Here is an 11,241-nt window from a genome sequence, read left to right on the forward strand (position 1 = left end):
CGTCTAAATAAAAAATAATAAAATAAAATAAAATGGAAGAAGAAAAGAAAGAGAGAAAGGGAGAAGGAGAGGGAGGGAGGAAGGGAGGGAAGGAGGGAGGGAGGAAGGGAGAAAGCAAGGAAGGAAGGAAAGAAGGAAGGAAGGATGTCTTTAGATATTGTCCCACGCCTGCAGATTCACCTGTGGTTGAGAGCCACTGTGCTGAAGTGCGAAACTTCAGGCCTTGTTTTGTTGTAGAAGAATTACATATAGAAATTCAGGTAATTGAATGATTCCTAGATTGTAAGAGAATTCTACCAACGCAGTTGGATCAAAATAGTGCCCACTCCTCCCTTGTTTCCGTAGCACTCCCTGTGCTTTCTTTGTAAAGCCCATTAGTGATGGTCCAGTTCAGGGCAATATTCTGATCTTGGAAATTCAGCCCCCTGGACGGTCCTGGAAAGATGAAGGAAAGGGGTGGTGTTTCTGAGGAAGCCAAGGCCTCTGAGACCCCTCTGGAATTGGCAGTCCCCTACAACTTTTCCAGGGACATGTCCCAGAGGACAATGAAAGGGAGACAAACAGCCCATTCTGGCATGCTTTTCAGGATCTCTCACTCCAAACAAGAAAGTCTGAGAGGCCTGGTAAAAATAAATATGGCTTAGTACTCCTGGCACAAGAGCAGTTTCTGACAGCCAAGACTTAGCTCACCCTAGGGGGTGACCCAGGCAGGGACTATGCACGAAGTTAGTTTCTTATCCATTGATATTCCCAGTGACTCACAGCAGCCAGGGGTGGCTCTGTGCACCAGAACCGTGGGGAAGGACTTGGGATGCACATAGGAAACAGTCTCTCGAGCTGAGTCAGACAGGGACAGCCAGCCTCTCGTTTCTTCTCCAGTTCCAGAAAAACAACACAAATCATGCCTCTGGAAAGGAACCTGTCCTTTGCATACAGAGTGGAAACTGTTTGTAAGTTCTTAATCCCCTAACATTGAAAGTATGGGGACCGCCTGTCCTGGATTTTTTGGGACAACTGTATTCACTCTACCACATGTGTCTAGTTTTCCATTGGAAAAAAAATATGGTCTCCAGAATCCCAAGGTCTTTCTCAACGGATTTAAAAGCAAGTCTTCATAAGCAACATATGAAACCCTGAGACCAACCAAATCTACATTAAGAAATGGGAGGTGGGGCAGGGTGCGGTGGTTCATGCATGTAATCTCAGCACTTTGGGAGGCTGAGGCGGGTCGATCACCTGAGGTCAGGAGTTCGAGACCAGCCCTACCAACATGGTGAAACCCCATCTCTACTAAAAATACAAAATTATTCTGGCGTGGTGGTGCCTACTTGTAATTCCAGCTACTAGGGAGGCTGAGGCAGGAGAATCGCTTGAACTGGGGAGGTGGAGGTTGCAGTGAGCCAAGATTGAGCCACTGCACTCCAGCCCGGGCAACCAGAGCGAAAATGCATCTCAAAAGAAAAAAAAAAAAAGGCCGGCGCAGTGGCTCACCCCTGTAATCCCAGGACTTTGGGAGGCTGAGGCGGATAGATCACAAGGTCAGGAGATTGAGATCATCCTGGCCAACATGATGAAACTCCGTCTCCACTAAAAATACAAAAATTAGCCGGGTATGTGGTGGTATGTGCCTGTAGTCCCAGCTAATCGGGAGGCTGAGGCAGGAGAATCGCTTGAACCCGGGAGGCGGAGGTTGCAGTGAGCTGAGATCACGCCACTGCACGCCAGTTTGGGCGACAGAACGAGACTCTGCCTCAAAAAAAAAAAAGAAAGAAAGAAATGGGAGGTGGGAAGGAGGAGGGTGCTGAGGAATCAGCCTCTACTTTTTACTTTTTTTTCTCCTGGATTTTAGGCTATGATAACTGACGGAGGCCAGAAAGGTCGACAGTCTTTCCTAGTTCCAGGATCATGTAAACCTGACCTGACTCTACTGCCGCCTTCAGTCAGCAAGAAGAACTACACACCCAGAAAAGGCCTCAGTGTTAGTTACCATGGTGATGCTAGTTCAACCACATTATATCTGGGTAAAAATTTCAGGCAAAACAATGTGGAAAACTGCAAGGAGTTAACACTTCACATCTTTTGTTGTTGTTGTTGTTGTTGCTGTTGCAAAGTACGGTTCGTGTTAGCTTTGGTCAAAGATGGTAATTTGAAGTGAAAGCATTGAAAACAAGCAAGGATGAAATGTCAATGTATCCACTTGGAGAAATCTAATAACCACTTTGCACTATGCCAATTTACTTTCCCTCAGCTAACGCGGGCATTTGGGTCTCCCTGACTCTATATACTGGTGAGGAAAGTGAATTAATGAAATCCATAGACGATCCAAAGTCAGGAAATGTTGGCATATCAGTGGGGAGGGAAAAAAGCTATACGCTGGGCCATCAGAAATTTGGGGATTTGGGCAAAAGGAAGAAAACAAGATTTAACCTGGAAAAATGGAAGGTGGTGAAATTAACCCGTATTATTAATATGCATTAGAGAGGGTAGACCACAAAAGTAAGGAAAACTAGAGACAAGCTTATGATTTTATGTAGTAAATCAAAAGTTAAATCTTGAGGGAGGGCCCTGCAGATGGGAGCTGGAAAGAGGCTGAGGGCTTTGTGGGAGTGCAGCTGCCCATGGGGATTTCTTTCCTGGCCCCCTCCCTTCCTTGTCAGGATCTGAAAGTCAAAGAAGGTGAAGAGGCTAACAACGGTGATTTACAAAGACAGCGAGGAGGAACTAAGTCTGTCTGGGCCGAATCTGGACATCTGAGCTGGAGCAACGGGACCCAGACAACCACTTCAGGAAATGAGTGAATGAAAAGAGGGGGTCGGTGAATTATTTAGCTCTGGAACAACGCTGCCTAGATCGGGGGAGGCGAGGGAGAAGAAAATCTCAGAAAAGGAATTTTGACAGTGAGAACGCTAGTTAAGATACATCACTCCAGGCCCCCTGATGTCCCTTGTTTGATGTCAATAAAGACCCAAGAGGATTATGCATCAGCAAGCCTTCAGTATTCGGAGACATCAATAAAGTCTGGACTTGGGGCAGGAAGGGGGGGCCGGGGTCACGTCCAGGCGGCTTGGGTCAGCTCAGGTGCTCCTCTGAAGCTTAGAGCTGAAGTGAGCCGGGGCGAGAGTTGCCTCTAGGATAATTTTTTTTTTTTAAGTTAGGGACATTCGAGCAGTAGTAATAGGGACGGGCAGGGGCTCTCTCTCGGGCCAGGAATGTGGGGGCGGCCTGAGGAGGAGCTGGGCCCCGCGCAGGAGGCGCCGGCGGGTGGGGTCGGGGGACCGGGGAGCCGGGGCCGAGGGCGGGAAGGGGCCGGGCCGGCGCTGGGGGCGGGCCCAGGCGCGGTGGCGGTGGCGGGGGCTGCGGCGCTGGGGGCGGGGCGGCCGGGCCCGGGACACCCCTTCTCGGTCCCCTGGCGGGACAGCGTCGACTCTGGCAGCACTGGAGGCGGCGGCGGCTGGAGGGCGAATTGCGGGGCGCGCGGGCCGCCGTGCACCCGGGACGCTTCCCCTCCCCGGGGGACGCTCTGCGGGCTCCTCCGCCGCACAGTCCCGCGGGAGCCGGCAGGACCCCGGGCGGGCGGCGCGGGCGGCACCATGAGGCGGCCGTGGGGCGCGCTGCTGCTTGGCGCCCTGCTCTGCGCACACGGTAAGCGGCGCACGCTGGGAAAGTTTGTCCCTGGATCCGGCCGATTCAGGACTCGCCTCCCGGGACCCGGACGGCTCGGGCCGGGGCCTGAGACCCCTCGCCCTCGCTGCTAGCAGTGGCCCTGGGGCTGCGTGCCGGGGAGGGGACCCGGAGCGGCTCCGACTCCCGCAGTCTGAGCGGGGGGCATCAGCGAAGGCGCTCCCCCGGGCTCGGATCTGGGCCGGGGCGCGGGTAAGATCTGGGGGGTTCGTTCGCTCGCCCTCCCTCGCTGCTCTTTGAAGAGCGGGGGGCTGCTTCCCTTTCAGGTTAGGAGGGGGGCTCTGTGTCCTTGGTGCGAATGAATGCGTACGAAGAAAGGGAGGCGGGCGAGGAGGGTCGCTAAGCCCATAAATTGTAAATAGCCCTCCTTCCAGGGGCTGGGGGCTCGGGCGGTTTGCGGAGAGGGGCCCCTGTGGAATCTGAGTACTTGGGTACCGGGGATTCCTCTGCTCGGAGAACAATCCCCGGACTCCAGCTCTTGCTCCCACCAAGGGGCTCTGGGGCACTGTTTGCGAGCAGCATCTCCCCTCGGCGTAGTTTCGGGGTCCCTCTCCTGGCTGCGGCCAGTCACCTCCAGGGGAGGTGGTTGCAAAGGGGGCCAAGGAGGAACGTAGAGAAGAAACTGCTGGAAGGCTCCCGCAGATCTGCCCGGCCGGGGTACGGGGGCAGGGGGCAGGTATCCCTGAACCCCAGAAGGCAGCCTCCCCGCCCACGCTGCGGGGCCCTGGCCCTTGGGGGAGCTGGACGGCTGCAGCAGGACCGCTTGGTGCCCGTACCCCCTGTGGTGTGTGACTAGGGCTCCGGTGGAATCTGCTTCTCCGCAGCCTCCTAACGACCCTGGGTGCACCCCGTGATTGAGCAGCTGCCTGTAGTTTGCGCCCAGAGATCAAAGGACTTTGATCCTTGTACCCCAGCCCTATTCGCCCATCGCTATTCACCGTGGTGGGAGATCCGAGTCTTCCCCATTTCCCTCGCTGCCCCGACGAAGGGGACTGGGGTTCAGAATGCAGGGGTCTGCAGACCCTGCCTGGCCTTGCACCGGTTCTTTCTTTCACGTAGGACAGTTCGTGTGGAAAAAGTCAGTGCAGATTTCGGAACTTGCCTGGCAGGGGGTGGAGATGTCTGGGCACTCGTTTTAAAGATTGGTTTAGCTCCCAAATCCGACAGAATTTTCGTGTCTGTTATCTAAACTACCTGTGGGTTCTCAGCGGCCCTTTCCGCGTCCTCTCGAGCGCGGACTGAGCTCTTTCTCAGCCCACGTTCAGCTCCGCTCTGCGCTCTCCCCTCCCCGGCTCTCTCCTGGAAGGTTATTTGTAGCCTCTTTGGCGTGTTGGGACAGCGGCCCTACTGGGGTAGGAATGTAGCTGTTCTTCCCACCACATGGGCCCCTTAAAGGGACAGCTTTGCTTTTTGGGGGGTTTCCCCCTTCGGGCTGCAAGGCACGGGGATGGAACTTTCCTCTCGGCCCCCTGGAGGAAGTTTTGAAAAAGATCAAGGGAAATGGCAAGGCACTGAGGGGGGGGAGGCGTTAAAACGGATACCAACAAAGCCAGAGAGGAGATTGTCGCCTTCTGCCCTAGGGAAGGGGGAGCTGGAAGGTTCCGGGCTGAGACTGGCCAAGAAGATTTTACTGCTCCAGAGCTGTCAGCACTGCAGATATTACACGTGCATAGAGAATGGGCGTGAGAATGGGGGAAGAGAATTGGGAATATCTAATGTTTCGAAGGAAAAGAATGGGAGGGTTCGGGGTAACTCTTTTAGGTTTCTTTTTTCTTTTCTTGGAGAGGGTGTGTCACTCTGTTGCCCAGGCTGGAATGCAGTGGAGCAGTCATAGCTCACTACGGCCTCAACCTCCCAAGCTCAAGTGATCTTGAGACAGCAGTTGTGATAAGCGTGTAGTAGATCCATTAGGCCGACCTGACCTCAGCAAGGCATGAGTTAAAGACACTAAAGTTTAAGGTGACTTTGGGAGGCGAGACGAGTGGATCACTTGAGGCCAGGAGTTTGAGACCAGCCTGGCCAACATGGCGAAACCCATCTCTACTAAAATACAAAAATTAGCTGGACGTGGTGATGTATTCTGTAGTCCCAGGTACTCAAGAGGCTGAGGCAGGAGAATCACTTGAACCCAAGAGGCAGAGGTTGCAATGAGCCAAGATCGATCCACTGTACTCCAGCCTGGGCAAAAGAGTGAGACTCTGGGGGCCGGGCGCGGTGGCTCAAGCCTGTAATCCCAGCACTTTGGGAGGCTGAGGCGGGTGGATCACGAGGTCAAGAGATCGAGACCATCCTGGTCAACATGGTGAAACCCCGTCTCTACTAAAACTACAAAAAATTAGCTGGGCATGGTGGCACGTGCCTGTAATCCCAGCTACTCAGGAGGCTGAGGCAGGAGAATTGCCTGAACCCAGGAGATGGAGGTTGCGGTGAGCCGAGATTGTGCCATTGCACTCCAGCCTGGGTAACAAGAGCGAGACTCCGTCTCAAAAAAAAAAAAAAAAAAAAAGAGTGAGACTCTGTCTGAATAAATAAATAAAGTTTAAGGTGCTTATTTGGATGCTGCTAGTCCTTGGGGCTTTTCTTAGAGCCTATTGGTTTGGGCTCAGCCCACATAACACTCCAACCTTAAAGATTTTGGAAGGAAACTTGATGGCTGGTAATAGCCCTGAGTATTTTCATCCTGAAGGTTAAAGTAAGGTGTGGATGACAACCATTGAAAGAGTGGAAACTGTGTTTGTTCTGGAGGTCTCATCCAGGTGAGGGAAATGTTAAAACTTCTGCCTAGGTGTGCTTAGGTAGATAGACGGTTGTATCTGAGAATATGTGCAGAACAGTGGAACTAAGACTGGTCTCCTTTCCATCTAGCTGTTGTCATGGTTGTCATGACCATGGTTGTCATGGTGCTTGAGTGACCTTGTCCCTGATCTGTTGGACTTGTGAAACATACTTGGCTTGTCACTGATTTTGGATTTCCTCTTCTGTACCCTGTTGAATATCAGATAACATCTTTTGGACTGGCACATGGTATTGAGAATGACAGGTGCAAGAGAACCAAGTCTGGCCGTGTCTGATACAGAGCACGTTGGGTATGTCCATCTTTGGACCAGCAAAGAACACAGGAGGTCACAGAGGACAGAGTGTAGTATAGCTCCTCCTTCACTCTTTCTGCTGATTAACTGCCAGTCTTAACTGTTAGAAGGAAAATGGGAGACATTGTTTATGTTGCTGCCCCTTTAAAGAAAAAAAAAATCGAGGCCGGGCACGGTGGCTCATACCTATAATCCCAGCACTTTAGGAGGCCAAGGCGGGTGGATCACCTGAGGTTGGGAGTTTGAGACCAGCAGCTTGACCAACATGGAGAAACCCGCCTCTACTAAAAGTACAAAATTAGCAGGGTGTGGTGATACATTCTTATAATCCCAGCTACTTGGGAGGCTGAGGCAGGAAAATCACTTGAACCCAGGAGGCGGAGTTTGCCATGAGCCGAGATCGCACCATTGCACTCCAGCCTGGGCAACAAGAGCAAAACTCCAACTCAATAAATAAATAAATAAATAAATATCAAAATTAGGGGGTTCCTAAATAGGAACAGAATTTCAGGGACTACTTTAAGAAGTAGTCTTGTCTTTTTTATGATTGGGCAAAATTACGAGGCAGTCTGTGCCTTTGGTTGACTGGACCGTTAGCCTGTTCCAGCCACAGCCTCTACATTCCTTGATGCAGCTTAGCCACGAGTTTTGTCACAGTTGCCTGGGCATGGGGCATCTGGGCCCCAGACTGTGTCTGGACTGCCATCTCATCTTCAGCAGCGGAAGCCCTCCTCCCCTCCTCAGCCTGTGAGGATTCAGTGTCCCAGGGAAGACTCAGTGCTGACTGGTTAGCTGGCAGAGCCTGACTGTGGCCTTATAAATAGTTCTGATGACTGCATGGGCTTGCCACACTCACTCCAGCTTACAGCTAGCAGAGATGGTTTCTTCCTCGTGCAATCAGGAGCATTCCTCAAACTAGGCTCCGCACTCATTCATTTGTTCATTCTTTCAGCGAACACAAGCACTAACATCATCACTGTATACATAGCTCGGTGGATGAGAAGCACTCACAGACCTGGGTTTTTTTTTGTTTTGTTTTGTTTTTTTGAGACGGAGTTTCACTCTTGTTACCCAGGCTGGAGTGCAATGGCGCGATCTCGGCTCACCGCAACCTCTGCCTCCTGGGTTCAGGCAATTCTCCTGCCTCAGCCTCCTGAGTAGCTGGGATTACAGGCACGCGCCACCATGCTCAGCTAATGTCTTATATTTTTAGTAGAGATGGGGTTTCACCATGTTGACCAGGATGGTCTCGATCTCTTGACCTCGTGATCCACCCGCCTCGGCCTCCCAAAGTGCTGGGGTTACAGGCTTGAGCCACTGCGCCCGGCCAGACCTGGGTTTGAATCTTGGCTCTGGCAATTCTTGGTGACCCTTTGCAAAATCTCCCTGAACTTCACAGTTGTTACCTGAAAAGATGGGTAGGATAGGGGAAGGGAAGTAGTAATAAATTATCACATAGGAATATCATAAAAGTTACATGAGGTAGAATGTTCAAACTATACAGCACAGAGCTTGGCAACTACTGTGTTGCTATAGTGCTGGATACATGTTAGCCGTAAGCAAAGTTGTATAAGTGGATCAGAGATGATTCTTGCCTTTAGAATAGGGGAGCCAGGTAAATAATTGTGCTACTGTGTTCCATGCTAAAATTGAGACTTGGTCCTTCATTCATTTCAGCTGATCTTTTGTCTCTTTTAAAGATCTGCTCTTCTTTCTCCCCTTGAAAAGGTGATGGAGTTGAAGCATAGTTCTGTCCTGTGCCCGCTCCTAGAAAAGAGGTCTCCTAAGCTGTAACATCAGTCTAGGGGAACTCACTTTGCTTTGTTCTCTTGAGAAAGGTCTGGGGAAATGGAGCTTTTCCTCTGAGAGCTTCCCATATATATATATATTTTTTTTTCCTAGAGACAGAGTCTTGCTCTGTTGCCGAGGCTGGAGTGCAGTGGCACAATCCTGGCTCACTGCAATCTGCACCTCCTGGGTTCAAGCGATTCTCCTGCCTCAGCCTCCTGCGTAGCTGGGATTACAGGCATGTGCCACCACCACCACCACCCCTGGCTAACTTTTGTATTTTTAGTAGAGACAGGGTTTCACCATGTTGGTCAGGCTGGTCTCCCAACTCCTGATCTCGTGATCCGCCTGTGTCAGCCTCCCAAAGTGTTAGGATTACAGGCATGAGCCACGGCGCCTGGCCAAGAGCTGCCCTTCTTACGTGGTCAGGGATGCAGCCTAGCAACCTCTCACCCTAAGATTCCTGTGACATGGGGTGAGAGGGCCTGGCCGGGGACTCTTGTAGCTGGAACAGTTTAGAATTCCAAGCCCTCCCTCCCATTGGCCTGAGAAAGGAGTCCGGCTCCAGAGCTCATAACGTAGTAATTGCCCCAATCTGGGAGCTGAGCTGTTTGTGGACCCTTCCCAGTGATCATCTTCAATCAGGAAGCCTGTCAGTGTGCAGGCCTAATTGATGCGGGTCTCCAGCCCCGAATGGCCCCCAACCCCCAGCTCCTCCACCTCAAAGTTTGACCCTTGTTGTCTCTTTTGTTTCTTCTTTTTAAGTTGGTGCCAGCGATGTGATGTTTTTGGGAGTCTCGGAAAGTTGACGATAACCAAGAGCAGCCGTTAAAAGAGCCAGTTCTCTAGCTTCCTGGCGGTTGCTTGACTCCATTTTCTGTTGTGCGTTTTTGATTTAGCAAGACACAAACATCCTAGGTGCCCTTGGGCGCCTCTTCCGCCCATCCAAGCAGACCGACTTCATTCTTTCACTGCTCACAGGCATTCCCATCCTTGCTCTCAGATGAGCGGAATGACTGTTAGCTCTCCCTGACGCCTCGTTTCCCCATGCGGAATGGGACTCCCCTATCATTCAGGTTCGAATGAGGAGGGGAGGGGCGCTGCCTGGGACCCAAGTGGGGGGAAGCCTGGCTGGGACTTGCTGCAAGCCCTGACTTGGCCTATGGGAGCTCCCCCTCACCTCTGTGCAGAGCTGAGGATCAGAGCTGCAAGCAGAGCCGGAAACAAAAGACTGGGAGCAAACCTCCCATCTGGCTGAGAGGCAGTGACACAGAGGTGCAGCTGCATAATTTATCACCGGTGGTTTTCTGGACCTGGGAAGCTCCTGGCTCCAGGTAGCGCCTTTTTGGGGGAGAGGACCCTCCCTCTGTCTGGGTATAGAGCAAATCAGGTACAGAGAAGGGTATCAGGAGATGACACCTGATTAGCACGTGAAATAAAGAAGCTGCAAGGTTGTAAGTGCCTCCAGGGATCTCTCCCAGCTCGAAGCACCACTTCCTGTCATGCCTAGGGGGAAGCGGGGAGGGGGAGTGCTCTAAGTGTTCCCTTCCTATGTTCCCAGGGCCCCAGCCTTGGAGCTGGTCTGCCACCATGTGCAGGCATGGATGAGGACAAGAGACCGCTTCTCTGTTGAGTTGATTGTAGTCTCCTTCTAAACAAGTGGAGAGGCCAGGTTATGACATCCACAAGCCTAGCAAATAGGAAAGGCGAGCTCCAGGCAGGAAAGGGGAGCTCCAGGCTTTCCACCCTCCCATCACAGGCAGTTTAAACAAGGAGTTTCAACCACAGGCTCAGAGAGCCAGTAGAAACCAACAACTCTACAATGTATCTCCCTCAAATGAGAATTTCTGCCCTTCTAGGAATGATCTCCTCCAATGACAATTTTTGCAAACTGTGGGACATGTGGATTTACAAACTGGGATATGTAATCTAAAAAAATCCAATATATTTCTGGAGCAGTTAACATTTTTGAGAGCTTTGCTGTGTCCCTGGCACTGTGATAAGTATTTAGTGTATGATATCACATTTACCCCTCACAATATCCTTATGAGGTAGGTACCATTAGATTCCTGTCTTATATTAGCTAGGTGTGGTGGCTCATGCCTGTAATCCTAGCACTTTGGGAGGCTGGGTGGGCAGATCAGTTGAGGTAAGGAGTTCGAGACCAGCCTGGCCAACATAGTGAAACCCCGTTTCTGCTAAAAATACAAAAGTTAGCGGGCACAGTGGCACATGCCTGTAGCCTCAGCTACTCATGAGGCTGAGGCTGAGGCAGAAGAATTGCTTGAACCTGGGAGGCAGAGGTTGCAGTAAGCCAAGATTGTGCCACTGCACTCCAGCCAGAGTGACAGAGCAAGACTCCATCTCAAAAAAAAAAAAAACAGATTCCCATCTTACAAAATGGGAAGCAGGCTCAGAGCAGTTTGCTATCACACAAGTAGTGAGTCACGAGCCAGTTTTTGAACCCAGTCTCAGCTGTTAACCCCCCATCCCATGCTACCTCTTGAAATAGAATAATTTCAATCCAGGCTATCCCAGAAGATCTAGGTTGGGAAGATCTGTATTTCATCTTGGATTGACCTCTCCTCTCTGTTTTCAGACATTTCCTTCTCAGGGAGTCTCAATGCATAAGGAATTACTTCTCTGGTGCTTTTTGAGGGAGAGACACTTTATTTTTATTTAC

The 11,241-nt window shown here is 51.4% G+C and overlaps 1 protein-coding gene across 1 annotated transcript in view; it reads left to right on the plus strand.

Moving 5' to 3' along the window:
* Positions 1-443: 443 nt before the first annotated feature.
* Positions 444-11,241, plus strand: part of LRP4 (LDL receptor related protein 4) — a 68,339-nt gene continuing 57,541 nt past the window's right edge. Inside the window, exons 1-4 of the mRNA XM_017529279.2 lie at positions 444-623; positions 1,850-1,978; positions 2,658-2,794; positions 3,419-3,642. Coding sequence (XP_017384768.2) covers positions 444-623; positions 1,850-1,978; positions 2,658-2,794; positions 3,419-3,642 — 670 coding nt within the window. The remainder of the gene's footprint in view (positions 624-1,849; positions 1,979-2,657; positions 2,795-3,418; positions 3,643-11,241) is intronic.

Source organism: Cebus imitator, unplaced genomic scaffold (genome assembly GCF_001604975.1).
Source record: "Cebus imitator isolate Cc_AM_T3 unplaced genomic scaffold, Cebus_imitator-1.0 Scaffold58, whole genome shotgun sequence".
NCBI classification, from domain to species: domain Eukaryota; kingdom Metazoa; phylum Chordata; class Mammalia; order Primates; family Cebidae; genus Cebus; species Cebus imitator.